This window comes from Mirounga leonina, unplaced genomic scaffold (genome assembly GCF_011800145.1).
Source record: "Mirounga leonina isolate KUSES-001 unplaced genomic scaffold, KU_Mleo_1.0 Mir_127, whole genome shotgun sequence".
NCBI lineage: Eukaryota > Metazoa > Chordata > Mammalia > Carnivora > Phocidae > Mirounga > Mirounga leonina.
Genome location: NW_023270316.1, coordinates 58785373 through 58804583, shown reverse-complemented (window position 1 = coordinate 58804583; position 19211 = coordinate 58785373). Strand labels below are relative to the sequence as shown.

At 36.5% G+C, this 19211-nt stretch overlaps 2 protein-coding genes across 7 annotated transcripts in view; one reads left to right on the top strand and one right to left on the bottom strand.

Annotated features, from left to right (window-relative positions):
• SETDB2 (SET domain bifurcated histone lysine methyltransferase 2) overlaps positions 1-14883 on the bottom strand; it is a 55444-nt gene extending 40561 nt beyond the window's left edge. For 2 of the 4 annotated variants that reach the window (XM_035003424.1, XM_035003427.1), the window contains exons 1-5: positions 14309-14859; positions 12936-13031; positions 8858-9233; positions 1646-1771; positions 328-393 (exon numbers count right to left, since the gene is read on the bottom strand). In XM_035003424.1, coding sequence (XP_034859315.1) covers positions 328-393; positions 1646-1771; positions 8858-8873 — 208 coding nt within the window. In that variant the 5' untranslated portion in view covers positions 8874-9233; positions 12936-13031; positions 14309-14859. Of the gene's footprint in view, positions 1-327; positions 394-1645; positions 1772-8857; positions 9234-12935; positions 13032-14308 lie in introns of all 4 variants that reach the window. The other 2 variants (XM_035003425.1, XM_035003426.1) reach the window with 2 other exon arrangements.
• A 198-nt stretch (positions 14884-15081) lies between these two features.
• The window catches only part of CAB39L (calcium binding protein 39 like), a 111063-nt gene continuing 106933 nt past the window's right edge, over positions 15082-19211 (top strand). Inside the window, exon 1 of one of the 3 annotated variants that reach the window (XM_035003423.1) lies at positions 15082-15127. The gene's annotated coding sequence lies outside the window, so the exon portion shown is untranslated. Of the gene's footprint in view, positions 15128-16044; positions 16682-19211 lie in introns of those variants that run through there. The other 2 variants (XM_035003418.1, XM_035003416.1) reach the window with 2 other exon arrangements.

The following is a 19211-nucleotide window of genomic DNA, read 5'->3' as shown; positions in this document are numbered from 1 at the left end:
ATCTTTAGGTAATCTGACATACTTAAGTCAATTAAGCCTGCTTCAAGTCAAGAAAATAACAAAATAGGGGGTGCCTGGGTGGCTCAGATGGTTAAGTGTCTGCCTTCGGCTCAGGTCATGATCCCAGGGTCCTGGGATGGAGCCCCACATTGGGCTCCTGGCTCAGCAGGAAGCCCGCTTCTCCCTCTCCCTCTGCCTCTGCCTCTCCCCCTGCTCATGCTCTCTCTCTCTCTGTATCTCTGTGTCCCAAATGAATAAATAAAATCTTAAAAAAAAAAAAAAAAAAAAGAACAGAATATTCAAGATTGGGATTAGAAATGCACATACCCTTTATCAATGTTGAATTGTTACTTATGGTTGCTTCATTCACTAGAATCATTGCTTGGATGTATTCTGTTAAGGAAAGGAAAAAAGCATGAAAACAATCCTTAGCAGCATCACTTTCATTTATGGTGCCAGCTACTGTGCTAAACAATTTACATACTGTATCTTATTTAATCTTCATTAACTCCTCTGAGAGGTTCTTATGATTACCATAATTAGAAACAGAAATTGAGGCTTAGAGGTTTGACTATTCCAAGAGCACCTAGGTGTTTAAGCTGGTTAAGCGTCCGACTCTTGATTTCAGTTCAGGTCATAATCTCAGGGCTGAGAGATCAAGCCGTGTGTTGGGCTCTGCGTTGGGCATGGAGCCTGCTTAAGATTCTCTCCCTCCCTCTCCCTCTACTCCTCCCTGACCCTCTCTTTCCCTCTCAAAACAAAACAACACACACACACACACACCTCAAAAACACTATTTATTCCAGGTCATTCAGCAAGGAGGTGGTAGAACTGGATTCAAAACTAGATATATTTGACTCATGAAACGAATGAGAAGGAATATTAAAATGAAAAACAATACCATTTTTTGGACAAGCAAACAAAAGATTAATGTCATATGAACATCCAAAATGTATTAAGAATGGTCCAAAAGAAAATTTGCTTGAAAATCTTATGTCCTGAAGGAAAGAAGGAGGTTTCTACATAAAAATCGAATCTTATGTTCTACAACCAACCAGGGTTGAAAACAAAGAAATAGAAAAAATGAAAACTTGGCTGACTGAACTGACTGCTTGATGTAGAATGCAAGTTCTGCTTTCAGAAGACTAGTAGGGCAAGTTCTGTTTAAAGCAGGCCAAATATAGTTATATGTACTTTTATATTTTAAAAGACATTAGGTGTCTCTGAGTGATGGGATGATGGATAATTTTTGTTACATTTTTCTATACGCACTAAATGTTGTACAATGAGCAGATATTACTTTTGAAATACCCATCACCTTTCAAAAAGGGTTACAAAGAGAAAGAAAAGATAAAATGGGTGGGCAAATAAAGTAGCCTGAGAGAAAAAGAGATAAATTCAGTAGCTGTTAGTCAAAGTAATCATCTTCACCCACTTTTACAAAGTGTCTATAGTATATGGTAAAAGCAAGTTTTTATAGAAGCAGAGCACAAACACAAAGGAAACAGAATGCATGGTAGGCTCTTAGAAAACAAAAGAAACTATTTGACTTTTAAAACGAAGAATACTGGAAATAGAACTATACTGTATTGTCAGTGGGTAATATTTAGCATTAAATATCTTGAAAGTTTTTTGTGCTTCATACCTTTATTTGTGGCAGACCCATCTTTGATCTTTTGTTTCAGTGATTGCAGCACATTTTGCACTTGTTCAAATATGAAGTCCACTTTTCCATCATCTTCTAGCTCCATCCAGAAAGTTTTTGCATCACCTAAAATAAAAATAAGTGAATAGCTTAAGAGCTCAACAGAAACAGACTGTAAGCTCCCCAAGGCACATGTTACAGAGAATCCACCTGGTTTCTAAATAACATCAAGATTTAATTGGTCTGGGCGCCTGGGTGGCTCAGTTGGTTAAGCGACTGCCTTCGGCTCAGGTCATGATCCTGGAGTCCCTGGATCGAGTCCCGCATCGGGCTCCCTGCTCGGCAGGGAGTGCTTCTCCCTCTGACCCTCCTCCCTCTCATGTTCTCTGTCTCAAATAAATAAATAAAATCTTTAAAAAAAAAAAAAAGATTTAATTGGTCTATCATTTACCTTGAGAAAAAGATTTTGGTCATTGTTTCTTTATTAAGAACTAGAAACAAAGAATATGACCTAAGTATTTCGCTTATTTCTGCTAACATAAAAATACGTTGAAAACTTTAGTGGTACTACTTCTGGTGTCCCTGTCAGACAGAAGGAATGGCTTCATTCTAGGGCAGTGGTAGATCTATGTATAGACACATAAACATTTTAAAAGTTTCAGGGATATAACCTCCACTGAATATGGAAGTGGATGGTTTTAGTATGAAACATCTCAACAATTGCTAAAATAACTAAATGTCCAACAATATTTTTTAAAATGTCTTCTATATTTTTAAAATAATTATATGAAGCAAAATAATGTTTAAACTTTTTATAGGTAGCTAGATAGATGAGCCAATATTTCAGATGTCCAGCAAGTGAACACCTTAAACAAAAATTCCAAAGATAGGTGCCCGGCTTAGTAGAGAATGCAACTCTTGATCTTGGGGTCATGAGTTTGAGCCACATGCTGGGGGTAGAGTTTACTTAAAAAAATTTCCTAGAGGAAATAATTCTTTCAAAGCTGAAAACAGAAATATGAAAAAGACAATTAAAATAAACTGGCAAAAGCAAATCTCTATACCATGTTTAAAAGTAACAAAAATACCTAAAATGTTAAATTTATTTATGTTAAAATATTAAATGTTAAAATATATAAAATGTTCAAAATTAATTAATAGGGCCTTAAACAAAAGAGGGACATAGTAATTATTGTACTTTAGAAAGATCACTTGAGAAGCCATTAAGAGGATTAATAAGCAAAGAGCCTAGTAAGTTTACAAAAAATACATTTTCCTTAATAAAAGTTAAACCCAGAACCTCTAAGTTTGGCAGTGGGGTGAAAATCTTCACAAAAGGCTTAGGCCTCCTAGTCCCATATCTCCCTGGCAAAGTCACCTTACCCAAAGGGGATCTCTGGCTAATTAGGGATTCTGCCACCACAGTAGCCTCAAAAGGGGTGTTGCTTCCCTGTTAACATTCTGGCCCAATGCCTAGAACATAAGACCAAGCCTACTTTTAACTCCCCATAGCATAGCTCAGACGAGGTTTCAAGATTTGAAATAAATGCAATGTTGACAGGACAAAAGTGATGAGGAATAATGCTTTAGAGGTGGAGGGACCATGACATGGAGAGTCTTTCATGCCATGCTAAGCAACTCCATTTTTATATGAAAGAACATGGGAGCCACTCAAAAAGTTTAAGCATTCTTATGATGTGATTAGTTTCTTGGAAAGGTCACTCAGGTGGCAGTGGAAGAGGGGGGAGTCAAGAATGATTTTTAATTTTCTGACTTGGGCAACCACATGCATAGTAATGGTATTCATTGAGATAGGAAATAAAGATAGGGAACAAGTGAGAAATTTAAGTAGGGCAAGTACACTGGGTACACAGGCTCCAGAGTAAGATCTGGTCCAATTACACGAATTTTGGAGTCAACGGCATGCAAATGCTTGAAGTCACAGAGTAGATGTGATCAGGGAGAATGTGTACAATGAGAAGAGGGTCTTCTGTACATAAAGGATGAGTGTAAGAAAAGAGAATCATGGAGACCAAGGAGCAGCAAACAGATGGAAGGAAAACCCAGGAGAATAGCATATCAGGGGTCAATGGAAAAACAGAAGTGGTGATTAACAATCTGGGCTTTAGAATTCAGATGCATTTGTATTTGAATCCCACACTGCCAGTTTAAGCTGTATGACCGTATGTATGAAATGGGAATAATAGCATCTACCTCATGGAATTGATGCACGGATAAGCATGTGGCCTTTAGCAAGAAATTACTATACATAAAGAGTAAATATATATATATATATATATATGTGGTGTGTATATATATAGTAAATATATATTTTTAATAAAATTACTATATATATAATTTAACAGGGAATATAGTCTTAAACAAAAGAAATCTCTAACTGTGGAATTTTAGATATTATTCAGCTAAGTGGGCAAGTATTTTTTGAAGGACCTTCCCACAATTCTTAAAATCATTAAGTTTTTCACTGACAGATAACCGAAAAAATCATTGCTTTTAGACAAAACTATTTGTGAAGGCACTTAATTTGTTGTTACCATGTTTCTTTTCATGAATATGAATCAATACTCCATACCAGGGATTTATCTTTATTTGAGGTGGATATCTAGATGGGAAGGATTTTGAAAGGTACTTAGAAATAGCTTCTGATAGCATTATAATCTGGGACCATATACAACTCTCACATGGCCTAAGAAAACAAGCAGTGATGCTGAAAAACCACAATCAGGGTTTAACTGAATTTTTGTTTCTCAGTGGTTACATTTTAAACTGTGTTTGAAATGTCAACACATGATACCAAATTATTCTGACAGGAAATACTTAAGACAACTTATTTGACAACTAAACAGGGTAAATTATTAGTTTTGGAATGGATTAATGAAGAGGACACTGGGAATATAATTTAAGAAAATAAAGCCAATCAGAAAATACTGAAACTATCTGTCTGTACAATAAATGAATGTATTTAAGCAATTCATATTTATTTGTTCTGAGTTTTTAATATTGTTCTTTATGGTATCATTATTTCATACTGCTAGGTTTAATTTTCATTTAAATGGTTCTTTTTCCTAATGTCTTCCCTCATTTTTCACTGTCTTTTTGCTACAGAAATTTTGAACCAGAGTAATATTAAGAAAAAAGGTAACCAATTTATCTGAAAAATGAGATTAACAGATCCAGTTAATAACTTTTTTGAACAAAGAGGTTAAATGAATATCACAAAGAAACAATTGAGTCATTTTCATTTCAACTGTAGACCATCTAGATGGTTATTACAATGTAAACAATTTCAGTTTCTTGCTTCTTTACTTTGTACTCTATGTATGTTCAGGGTTATAATTTGAAACAGTAAATATTTCAGTATATTTCACTAGAAAACATCAATAAGTACAGGAGTAGGTCCTTGAATTGAAAACCAAATCAGTATATAATATTGCTACTTGCCTCTAGAAATGAAGAATACCATCTTATAACTCTACTGTTTGTCCCAACTTGCTCCCTTACTTAGCTCGATATGACTACTGCAAGAACATAATCACGAAGTGGGAAGTATAGCAGCTTTGTAAAAGAAGAAAGACAAAATTATATAGTTACACTGTATGTCTCCCAATCTCCCTTGATATACACTGTCTTTGTAAAGAGGCAATACTTAAGAACCACAGCTATAGGAGTTATTTATTAGCCAACTATTTTTGGAGTATTTACCAAATACATTGATAATAAGATACACACACACACACACACACACACACCCCTTAAAGAGCTTCAGGGCATTGGTCTAGAGAATCTCTATGATCTCTTTGAGTCTGTGATCAGCAAAGTGTGCACAGTCTACGAACCCCTGGGGTCCTCAGATCCCTTCAGACAATACGCTAGGTCAAACCATTTTAATAGTAATACTAAGACATTATTTGCTCCTTTTCTATAATGACATTGACTGATGGTATAAAAGCATTGCTGAGTAAAAGTATTTATGTCTTAACATGAATTAAGGGAGTGGCACCAAACTACCAGTTTTAAATCTTCCAGTATACTACCAGTATATTCTTCATCATCAATTTCACTAAAGAATGTCCATGATAAAGCAATAAAATGATTACTACAGGATAATGGCTGTCTCAAGCAAAAGCACTAGTAAGATTGTTCGAGTTGTAGGCTAAACCAGCTTTTTTTTTTTCATGGAAAACTATTTTTACTTAAAAGAACTACTAATAAAAATTATAGTTTCTTAGACTTGGGTGTTTGGCACACATTTTCTTGAAAAAACAAAGTGAGCCTACTACCCCCGGAAGTTCAATATTGACAGCATTTGTTTATTGATAAAATTCACATTATCAAGTTAAAATTGGAAATTTGTAAGCCTTGTATGTGCCACAGTAAGCCTGATAGCTCCTCAGTAATTAACCACTCTTTGATGAGATTGGTAGCAATATTAATAAATGTGATTTTTAAATACTGTATGATGAAATGTGTCAACATCTGGAAAATCTGCATAATTCATTGAGCCAATATTTTCCAAGTGGCCAATGCATGATATTATAAAATCATAAAAGATCCATTCAAGGGCCCCTGGGTGGCTCAGTTGGTTAAGCGACTGCCTTCGGCTCAGGTCATGATCCCAGGGTCCTGGGATTGAGTCTCACATCGGGCTCCCTGCTCAGCAGGAAGCCTGCTTCTCCCTCTCCCACTCCCCCTGCTTGTGTTCCTGCTCTCGCTGTCTCTGTCTCTGTCAAATAAATAAATAAAATCTTTAGAAAAAAAAAAAGATCCATTCAATGTGCAAGACAGACCAATGGATTTTAATGTAACAGAACGTAAAAAAACTCACAGATATGCATTCAGATTTCATGCTACAACTGACCTTGAAGGAATAACTACTTGTTGAGTTTTGTAGTTGTATCAAAAAAAAGTACACAATTGTCTAAAAGGCTATTAAAATCTTCTTTTTCCAACTTTTTGTCTATGTGAAGCTTCATTTTCTTTATACATTTCAACCAAAGCAACATTTCACACCAGATTGAATGCAGAAGCAGATATGAGACTCCCTCTTCTAGTAAACTAACTATAAAAGAGATTTGTAAAGATGTAAAACAATATTATTCTAATTTTTTTGTTTTAGAAAAGTTATTGCTCACAAAAATGTAAATTATGTTAACATGTTGGGTTTATTATTTTTTGAAGCTTCTCAGTTTCAATTTCTAATACAGTAAATATGAAGAGATATTATCCTTATAAACTGAAACTGTTAGGGATTTTAAAGTTCTAAGAGTATAAAGTAGTCCTGAGACCAAAAGAAAGTTTGAGAACTACTGCCCTACATGAACAGTCCAGAGACCACTAGATCAACAGTATGATCTGTATAACTATCCATATATTACAAGTATGTTAAAGGGTAGTGAAATTTCAAAATATCATTTAAGAGGTCCAGGATCCCAGGAAAGAACACTGACCATGACAGGAACATCTAACTGTATTACAATTGTATACACAACCTCACTGAAGGGCTGGGTAGAAAGGTGCTAAGCTAAATAACTTTGGAAATAAGTAGAGTCTGCAAGACTAAAGGCAAAAGGAACTGTGTACAAGAACTGTAGCTTCCTACCTGGGAATAAATTTACATTTCTGATACAGCTACACACACACACACACACACACACAGGAATTGAGTGACTAAATAAATGGATAACAGATGGTGGGAGCCATGCTTCTCAATGTTGGAGAGATGTGGTAACGGATTAGAGTTGGGAACATCAGAATAAACTCATGTTTAGCTTAATATAGATACAGATGGTTACATATAGAGATATTTACAGATATGCCTATATATAGCTTAGCATACACATATATCCCTTGCTCTGTTAGCTAAAAGGGCCTATAAGCAAGGACAGCCCAGTAACAACTATCACCCAGATATGGGTTTCTGACACCATCCTCCATTAAAAGGGACCAGGGCTCATTCAAGAAATGACTGACTCTAGAACTGGGGCAGGAAATATACAAGATAAGCCTGCAGCATCTTACAGTACCAGAAAATAAGGAAGTGCTAAACAAAACAAAACAAAACAAAAACCCAGCTACATTGATACAGGTACGTCAAAGGGACACAGACCCAACTGAAAGAGGGCTCCCAACAGCTAATCCTGGGACAATTTGAGTAACAAAATAAAACAGTACTGGACAGAAAACCGGATAGGGTAAAAGAAGTACCCATGACTCCATACTGAAATAAATAAATGACTGAATATATACATAAATGGGAGAAAGGAGATATATAAATGGGAGAAAGGAGATAAATCTCCCTTGTAGAAGAATTCCAAATAATTAATGTAGACATTCCATTCTCAAAGAGGGGGAGCATAATCCCCACTCCTTGAATATGAGCTGCATATAGTGATTTCCTATCAAAGAGCACAACAGGGAAAGGAGAAAAAAAATGTAATTGACAGTGTAGAAACCACATAACACTATGTCAGCCAGATGATCAAGTTCAATATCAATAAGAGAGAAACCACATTGATAACACATACCTTTGATATAATGTGTAAAAATGGCACTTTACCCCTATGGTCTTCTTCCCCAAAACCCATAACCCTGGTTTAATCATGAGAAAAAAAATCAATCAATAATTCCAATAGAGGGGCCTCCTACAAAATAGTTGGGATACAAAATACTACAAAATAAAACACAAGTTAAGTCTGAGAAACTGGACATCCAAGAGGACCCTACGGAGACATGATAAATAAATATAATGTGGGATCCTGGAACAGAAAAAGACATCAGGTAAGAACTACAGAAATATGAATAAACTATGGACTTTAGTTAATAATAATGTTTCATTAACTGTAACAAATGTACCAGCCAAATATAAGATGTTAATCATAAGTAAAACTGGATGTAGAAGATATGGGAACTTGCTGTACTACCCTTTCAATTTTTCTTTAAAAAGTAAATCTAAAAGTTTTCTAAAAAATAAAGTGTATTTTTTAAAAAGTACATTAAAGAAATGATTTAGTTTTACAGACACACAATTAATTATAAAGACTGTCAAAATTGTTGGCTACATGAGAATAAATCCTAAATTCCTTCAAATGTAGAATAGTCACTTGTAGTGAAAAACCTTGAAAATTCCACAATTCAGCTTAAGTGGTCTATACACTTTTAAATATAATGTTTAACAATGGTTTCCAAACCTACCATTTTTTTCTCCCATCTTTTGGCGTCGTTCATAAACATAAAACTATTCAAAATTAACTTTATCAAAGGACTGAATCACTTTGATTGAAGAATATAACTGGAATCCAACTGGAATTCAGTGTGGTCTCTATGAAATTTGCAGTCCTCAGAGAAAATACATCATTATGCCATTCCAAACCCAATGTTCTTGGATGCTTGAATTTTCAAATAGTAACTTCAGTTGAAGAAACTTTCAAAAATAACCACTAGTCCAACCTGATGATGAGTCCATGCAACTTCATCAAGTGAATATTTATAGTTATATCAGATCATTGATAATATCTTCTTAAAAATAAAAACCAACTCCATCTTTTGGTCCATGGATGCATGAGACATTCTGTAAAAAAAACAATAAAGATTGGTACATATCTACAAAGAATAAAACATGTAAGAAAAAGAAGACTGTTTTTTTTTTTTTTTTAAAGATTTTATTTATTTATTTGAGACAGAGAGAATGAGAGAGATAGAGCACATGAGAGGGGGGAGGGTCAGAGGGAGAAGCAGGCTCCCTGCCGAGCAGGGAGCCCGATGCGGGACTCGATCCAGGGACTCCAGGATCATGACCTGAGCCGAAGGCAGTCGCTTAACCAACTGAGCCACCCAGGCGCCCAAAGAAGACTGTTCTAACAATAGCTCTTTTAAAATAGCATAGACTATTACAGAAACAAGAATACATATTAAATGGAAAAATATGTAAAATATCAAAATTAGGAAATTACAAAGAAGTTAAGAATCACCCATATTTAAAATATTGTTGTCTTTTTTTAAAAGATTTTATTTATTTATTTGACAGAGAGAGACACAGCGAGAGAGGGAACACAAGCAGGGGGAGTGAGAGAGGGAGAAGCAGGGCTCCCATGGAGCAGGGAGCCGGATGCGGGGCTCTATCCCAGGACCCCGGGGATCATGACCTGAGCCAAAGGCAGATGCCCAACGACTGAGCCACCCAGGTGCCCCTAAAATATTGTTAATTCACATAAAATATCCCCATTTTATAAATATTTTTTAAGTTTTATTTTTTATAAATACTTTATAAAAACTTTTATAATGGGGATAGTAACGCTAACTACCTCAAATGAATGAAGAAGAGGCAATAATGACCAAGAATTTCTCAAAACTGGAAAACACATAAGCCAACTAAGGGTTCATTGGGTACCAAGCAAGATAAAATACACACTACTAGACAAACTGTGAATAAACTTTAGAATATCAAAAATAAAGACAAAGTCTTAGAAGTTTCCAGAAAATCTAGATTATCTAAAAGAAACACATATCAGACTGGCAATCAGACTTCTCATCAGAAATGCCAGATGCAATAAGTTAAGGCAAAGTAAGTCTGACCCCAGAATGCCTTTCAGCCAAGCTATCTTTCAATAGTGAAGGTTAAAAAAAGAGACTTTCATAGACATTCAAAAAGCCACTAAGGAATTCTCTGAAAGAAAGTACCCAAACTTCATGAAAAAAACGAACATACACAGAAGTACTGAGGTAAGAAGCAATAATGAGCAAATGACTAAAACACATTAATGCTAAAGATAGATTAAAAATGGGTTTTAATAACAAATGAAAGAAAATGATAGAAAGAACCAGATGGTTGGAAGTCTGCCTTCGGCTCGGGTCATGATCCCAGGGTCCTGGGATCGAGCCCCACATCAGGCTCCTGGCTCAGCGGGGAGCCTGCTTCTCCCTCTCCCTCTGCCTCTCCTCCTGCTTATGCTCTCTCTCTTTCTCTGTATCTGTGTCTCTGTGTCTCAAATGAATAAATAAAATCTTAAACAAACAAACAAACAAACAGGGGAAATTATGTTCTTTTATAGAAGGGGATGGAAGGGGATTATTGCCAAGATAAGAGAAAGTAAAGCAGAAGTACCGTCAAGTTCTTCTTCATAGGAAGGGTACCAATACTAATTAAATTTAAATCTTGTTAGGAAACATATTTAAGAACTATGTTGCAAATGCAAAGGTAGTATATTTTAAAAGACATGTAGAACAAAGAAAACTTGGGGCCAACCTCAATTAAAAAGAGAAATGGAAAAATAGGATATAAAAGATACAAAGAAAAGCATGGAAAATAAGATGACAAGAAAAAGGCCAAACTTAATAATCACAAAAAAGGTGAATGTGTTAATCTAACTTATTAAAGGGCTCTCAAAATGGATTGTAAGCAAAACCTAGCTATATTTTAAAATAAGAGACCCACTTAAATCACACAAAATGTCATCAAAAGGTTGAATAACAGTATGTGAAAAAAAGACATACCAGCAAATACAAGAAATGTTCATATCAAACGAAATAGAATTTAATATGAAAACCAACAGAAGAGACAAAGAGAAATATTTTACAATAACAGAATAATTCACACAAATATCTAACTGAAATTACTGACTTAATATCAAATAGGCTCAAGAAGTAGAAATTCCAATTAGAGGCAAAACTATAAAAATAAAAAGTTTAAACAACAGTTAAAGATCTTAGGAGAGCCACATGCCCCATATCCCCACCTCACTCCTATTATACCAGGTCTATTCAGTTTTATAGATGAATTCTACAGAACTTCCAAGGAACGGATAAATTCTATCATATACGAACTGTTCCAGGTCAGGAAAAATTTGGGAGCCACTCAACTTTTTTTTTTTTTTTTTTTTAGATTAGTATAACCATGACATGTAAGAAAAGAAACTCAAGGCCAAAAGCACTTCTGTGCAAAAATAGTAAGTAAAATATGCCGTAGAGTAAAAGTATATTACTAAAATAAGATTTATCCTGGGAATACCCCAAAAATTTAATATTGGAAAGTTTATCAATGTAAATTCCTACATTAACATATAAATGGAAAACCAACATTTCAGATGCAGAAAAAAAACCAATTCAATAAAAGTCAGCAACTTTTCTGGAGGCTGGAAGATGAGGGACCCTTAACAAACTAGGAAGAGAACTTCTTTAACCTGATAAACTCTCTACTAAAACTTAGCAGCAAACATCATATCCAATGATGACACATTAGAAGCATTTTCATTAAAGTCAGGCACAGAGATTAGGAGACTTGCCACCACTCTTATTCGGTATTATACTGGAAGTCTTTGAGAAACGCAGTGAAATAAAAAAACACCTAAGGACTTAAAAAAAAAAAAAAAAGCAAGATCTATCTGTAGAATAAACAAACAAAAACATTAAATAAAGTTAAAAGCCAAGCAAAGAGCTGAGAGAAAATAGAGCTTGTGAACTTTGGTTGGGGAGGGGGTGGGGCAGGCTCAAAACTCAGTGCAGAGTCGGAAGTGGGGCTCGATCTCATGATCCTGAGATCATGACCTGAGCTGAAATCAAGAGTCAGATGCTTAACTGACTGAGCCACCCAGGCACCCTGACGCTGAAAAATTTTTTTAAAAAATTATATAGGATACGCAGTATCCAGGGCACATAAAACTCTAAACCATTAAAAAAAGATGACCCAATAGAAAAATGGGTAATTTTTTGAAGAAATTATAGAAATTTACATAAATTATAAGTTAATAAACATATGAATAGATACTGCAACCTTACTAGTAATCAGAGAATGAAAATTTTTTTAAAAATGAGTATTAATTTCATCCATCAGATGGACAAAAAGAAGACAGGATCTCGTCTTAGTCTAGACTGTAGGAAAATTGAACTTATTTTTGGGATGTTTAAATTAGTAGAAGTATTTTGGAGGCAAATTTGGCAAGACCAATTAAAATTAAGAATGTTCATAACTTTGGGGCACCTGGGTGGCTCAGTCAGTTAAGCAACTGACTCTTGATTTCAGCTCGGGTCATGATCTTAGGGTTGTGAGTTCAAGCTCCTTGTCAGGCTCCCCGCTCAGCAGGAAGTCCTCTTGAGTTTCTCTCTCTCCCTCTGCCTCTCCCCCTAGTGCTATCTAAGTAAATAAATAAATCTTAAAAAAAAAAAAAATAATGTTCATAACAAAACCAAGCAATCCCACTTTTAGATAGATATATAGATATAATTATATATCTATATATCCTTGAGAAATAGCACATGTGCACAAGAAAATACATACCAGGATTTCCCTGCAGCATTGTCTATAAGTTGAAAAACTGGGAACAACCAATGTCCATCAAAAAGAGAATGGCAAATAAAATGTGCTATACAGTACCTATCAAACAAAATAGAATTTAATGTAAAAACCAATAAAAGAGACAAAAATAAATATTCTACATTAACAGAACAACTCAGCCATACACTGGAACACTATCCAGCAGGTATAAAAAATGAGCCATAAATACATAATAAGCTATAAATAACAGGTATACACTTCAAAAACACTGTCAAATGAATAAAGTTAGAAAATGATATAGTATGATACTATCAACATTTTTTTTAAAATTACAAATGCATATATGAACCCATTGAGAATATGTAAGTATAAAAAAAGACTTAAAGGTTCTGCAACAAAGTCTTTAGCATGGGGTTGGAGGAGCAAGGGGGAATTCAGGGACTGTGGATTGTGCTATCCGTAAGGTTCTAATTTTGTAAAAAGAGAACGTAATAGTGTACTTAATTTAAAATTTAAGTATATAATTTTCAAAAAAGGACTGTCCATTTTAAAGGCTTTTGGAGCAGACTGCCAAACTCCTTTCTAGAAAGGTTCTATCAATTCCTATTTCCACCTACAGCACACAAGCATACTAATAGCTTTTTGAAGAAAACTCTCACCAATGTTGTTCATATCTTCTGAAATTTAATAACAGTAAAACATGTTTACTGAAGAAAATTTGCAAAATACAGTAAAGCATAAAGAAGAAAAGTTAAATCACTCATAATATCATCCAGTTTAATATTCTGGAGTGAAACGGGGATTTTTAAATTTGTTCTTATTTTCCCCTTCTTTTTCATTTTGGAGAAAAGCAGTCGGTCTGTTTCGCCTCAATTTATGGTTGCTTTGTTTTTAAAAACAAGCTCTTTATGAAACTGACCATTTCTTCTCTATTTCTCATGTTTTAATTACGATGAGAGTAATGAACATTTATTGAGTATAAACCATGTGTCAGGCACACTTCTCAATACTTCACTTATTCTTACTGATCTGCGTAACAATGAGAGAAAATTAGCATGCCTGTTTTTCTGAGGAAGCTAAGGCGCGTCACACTGTAAGTGGCAGTGACAAAAAATAAGGAAGGAACCAGGCAGGATGATTTCAGAGTCCGCTTTTTGATTATTCCACTCTACCTTTTCAAAGTTACCTTCTTGCCTCATACAGAACTCACTGCAGGTTTCCACACGCTGAAGAGCTCAGTTCATTACACACTGTTCCTTATTTTAATTACTTATTGGGTTGTGGTTAATGAGAGTCAGGTGCCTTTAGGATCTAATCTCCATTCCGTGGTCTTGGACAAATGATTTTACTCATTTAGGACTCGTGTTAAGTCTTACCTGTGAAATGGGTCAGTGGTTAAACCTTCCAGTTCTGCTTCTGGATTTTACAATGCAGTCCATTTCCTGCAGCCCCTTTTACAGCCTCAGGTTCCCAGCTGCTTAGGAATCACCTCACATTAAGGTATGCACCCGGAGACAGAAAATGAAATGGGGCTTGAGAACTCAGAACGCCCGCGGTCCCTTCTACAGCCTGGGACTGCAGGTGGATAGAAGGAAAAGAGCGGTTGCAAGGGCTGGGGTCCACGCAGCCGAGGGCTCCGCCGCGTTCCCAGGTCCGGGCCGAAGGAGCTGTCAGCGGGCCACCCAAGGCCGTGCCTCGGCTCCACTAGCACCACAGACCTGAGGGCTGCGCCGGGCCCGCTCCGTTGGCAAGACTGGGTTTCCCCGCGGGTCGGGCTCCTCTCCGACTCCACGCCACCGAGACCCCACGGTCCCAGATGCCCCCAGGCCAGGAAATACTTCACCATTTACTAGACCTCACCTCAGCAACAACTGTCCCGCCTCGCTTCAGGCGGGGAGGGAGGACCGCCCAACCCCTGACGCCCAGGCCTACCTAACGCTAATCCTAAATAGGAGGAGTTGGACACCCAGAGCTCCCACTACTTGGCCGGGAGCCCATTGGTTGGACACCCACTGGGTCCACGCCTCAGAGGCTCCGCGCGCGTATCGCCGGCAGCGCGGCGGCGCCCAATCGCGCCGCCTCCCGATTGGCTATCGGAGCTCTCGGCTTGTCTCGCGCTCTCTGGCGGGGCCAATGGGGATACTCACAATCGAGAGGCCGGCATCGCAGGAGTGGTGGCGCAGCTGTTTCCTCTGGTAGGTGTTCCGCTGCCATCTTGTGTGTGGCCAGGACTGGGCTTCTTGGCGGTTGAAAGTTTAATTAGTGGCTCCAGGTGTGGAGGGGTCCTGAGAGAGCGGTGGAGGAGAAAAGGGATCTGAGGGCAGACACCTGGTGCCTTCTCACTTGCCTGAATTGGAGAGGTTTTCTTGGTCTGAATCAGGCCTGGCTAGAGAGAGTGATGAATGGGGTGGTGGGGGGATCCCAGGCTTTGGTTTGTTCGTCGTTGTGGAGGGTTTGCTGGGGGCTCTGATGCTTTAACTCTGATTCCTTTGGTTCCAGAGAGCTACCCCCATAATCTTTGTCTCGGAAGATTGACATCACCCCTCCTAATGAGGTTGTCTGATGGCCTGCCTGATTCAGGAAGGAATAAGGCTGGTCATTACTAGAAGGGGAGAGGGAGATGCCTCACCACTACCCTCAGGTTAGAAAGAGACGTCTTCATTTTGTGTCGTTTGCGAGGGAGTGACTGCTAAAGTGTTGGCTATTCTCGGTAGTTAACCCTCTAAGGCCATCCTTTGATAATTGTGGGCATCTTGTTCTGCGTTTGGGCAGTTTTATTTATTAATATGCAGCCAGCATTCCTGCAGGGGTTTTTTAAAAATCTAATAAGTGGTGGTCTTTGCAGAAACAGTGGAAGTGAAGGAAGAATTTTGGCAAATTTTGTTTCCCTGGTTACGATCTGTTAAGATTTCGGAATTTCTAGGTCTGCCTTGACTTGCTTGGTTGCTTCGTCAGGGGCAGGGGGAGGCGTTTGTAAGGGAAAGTATCTTCTGAGCTCTTTTTGAGGTGGGAGAAAGAAAGGAATTATCTCCTTTTCCTTCTCAGTTTTTGTTTTGACTCCAAGTAGACTGCACGCATTCTTTCATTTGGGAGGAAAATTTTTATCTAGACGATAAAAGGCTAATATTTTGTGATTGGCGGTTTTGACACGCATTAGACAAAAGCAAAAATACTTGTTTTGAGTTTAGTTTTCAGTTAGTTATCTAATGATGACTCAACCTAGTCAAGAGTACCATGTGTTTTGTGGCAGGAATGTCAAAGAAACAGCAGTAATCGAATGATTAAAATTTAATTTTCCTTTTAAAATTTGCTTCTTAAATCATGAGTCTTATAAGGCCTAAGTTGCAAGAGTTCAAGTATCAATAATTTAGTGTTTAGTTGATGGCTAAGGTACATGTGGCTATCATAAAGTAAGATCAGTGGCTAGAAATAAAGAGAACATAATAGCAGCTCAGTAAATGTTCGCTGAAACTTTTGCATAGCGTTCTCGTGTGATAATGCCTGGCATATGTTCAGAAGTATAATTGTTGAATGAATAAATAATGCAGTAATTGGAAGATGTGGATACACATTTCTTTTTCGACTAACTGAAAAAATTTAACCTGCTTTCTAGAAAACTTGACTTTCATTTTCTTGAACTAAATTTATTGCTTCCAATTTATACATACAAATATTATGGATAGGCTCATAATCCTTTTTTGTGAAGTCTTTTTATGAAATCGGAATACAGAGAAATTTAGGTAATGAAGGTGAGCCCTCAAGTCATTTTTTCTTGAAAGCATACAGTTTCAGTAAATGAGTACCAAACTTGTCAGTGCCTTAGATCTCTCCTGAAGAAAAAATGTATTGTTTTTCTAGTTTAACACTGCTTAAAGTCAAAATACTGTAAGTTTAGTATATTGCATAAATATGTTCTGTAATTTTAAGTAATTTTAAAATAAGCTAGGTAAGTATGAGATTTTTCTTTGAAGAATACTAGTCTCTAGATTTCATAATGTATAATCTGAAGATCCTTACAGATATTTTTAAATATTACTTTTGCATGAACAATGTTAAGTGACTTTAAGTAAAAATGATTTAACTTAGGGGCACCTGGGTGACTCATTCGTTAAGCGTCTGCCTTCGGCTCAGGTCATGGTCCCAGGGTCCTGGGATCGAGTCCCGCATTGGGCTCCCTGCTCTGTGGGAAGCCTGCTTCTCCCTCTCCCACTCCCCCTGCTTGTGTTCCCTCTTTCGCTGTGTCTCTCTCTCTGTCAAATAAATAAATAAAATCTTTAAAAAAAAAATGATTTAACTTATATTCGTATGTTCAGGATTGTATTTCATTGCAGTCTCATATACAAGTTTAGATTTTTTTCCCATTATCAATTGATGCATGCTGTTTAATTAGAAAAAAATTTGATAACACCTTTGAAATGAATGTGGTATTTTGTGGCTGAATGTAGATTAAAATCTACTTAACCTTCATAAAAAAAATCAATAAAAATGCTCTCCAGGGGCGCCTGGGTAACTCAGTTGGTTAAGCATCTGCCTTCAGCTCAGGTCATGATCCTGGAGTCCTGGGATGAGCCCCACATCAGGCTCCCTGCTCTGCGGGGAGTCTGCTGCTCTCTCTCTCAAAAATGCTCTCCAGTTCCTGTATTTGATATTTTAAAGATCTAAATGATTTTATTAGTGAAGATTTTAGGGTATAAGCACTTTTTAATAAAAAGAACACATTTAAAAGTTGATAGGTTTTCCCCACCTCATTAATTGAAAAACCAAATTTGCATATAATCATTTCTCTTTTTAAAATTATTTTTGAAGTACTAGGAATACCTTGCTGTGTTTTGTAATAATTTTCATCATATAAATGTTACTTTTGGAGAACACTTTGAGATTAATTTTCAGAAATATTTCTATATTCCTCATTAATTAGTGCATTTTGCCATCACTTTTCCAGTCTTTAACAAATATGGTTTGTTATGGGGATAAATTAAACAATGTGACTAAAAATTAAAAAAGATCTAAAACTGTATGAGGATGAAAATTACCATTGTAGTTTGTGGTGTTGCATTAATCAATGAAATTGATTGCCTGAGTCATGAGGATGTCTGTTATTTACAGAAAATGCTTATGAGATTAATACGTGGAACATTCAGATTATTTCACTTAAAGAGAAAATGTTTGAAGTATTATACATGTAGCTTTTTTTAAAAGACAGAATTGAAACACTATAATTTTCTCTTTACTATGATTTCTCCCTTTGTAATAATCTCATTTGTTCTTGCCACTTAAACTATAATTTTTGTGCAAATAGCCCTAATTCTGTGTGAAAGTCTGCTCTTTTAAGCACTTAACACTCATTTCTCACAGCTTTTTGGACAGTTAGATCTACTCAATTTGTATGCAACTCTCCATCTTTTATGTTTCCTATCTTGATTAATGGTATAGGTATCTTCTGAGTGGCTCAGATTTAAAACTTCAAATTCTTACCTTTCCCTGTTTCCTAACTGTATAATCTGTAGCTTAAACCTCCAAAATGGCTTTGCTTTTCATTTTTCTACACTCATTGACACTGCCTAATTTACGCCATCTTTTTCTTAACATTTTATATGCCACTGTATTATTGACAAAGCCCCCACTTCTCAACCTGGAATTTGTATTAGTTAAGTTACAGGTTTGGCTACCGTGACAACTTAAAAAATAATTGTGCCCCCCCCATCTTTTTCTAGATTTATTTATTTATTTTTAGAGAGAGAACACAAGCGGAAGGGTTAGAGGGAGAAGGAGAAAGAATCCCAGGCGGATTCCATGCTGAGCATGGAGCCAGATACAGGGTTTGATCTCAAGACCCCAAGATTACAACCCAAGCTAAAACAACAGTGGGACTCTTAACCGACTGCACCAACCAGGTGCTCCATGCCCCAACCCAGTTTTTTAATAAAAAATTTCCAAACCAAGTAAAAATATGAGCTGATCAGGTAGCTTTGCTGCAAAAAGTTGTCAGAGGCCCCAAGCTCTTACTAACGTGTTACTGTGCCACCTCATCATGCAGCTCCATGTTGTGGACCAACATGGCTGCTTCACTTCCTGCCATTTTATGCCACATGCTTAAGTTAAAGGCTAAAATGTATCAAGGTAGGAAGCACAGAATCTTTGCAAGTGGTGGTAGGAGTAGGATTTTATTCTCTACCTTAATTTTTTTATTTTATTTATTTTTTATTATGTTAATCACCATACATCGTTAGTTTTTGATGTAGTGTTCCATGATTCATTGTTTGCATATAACACACAGTG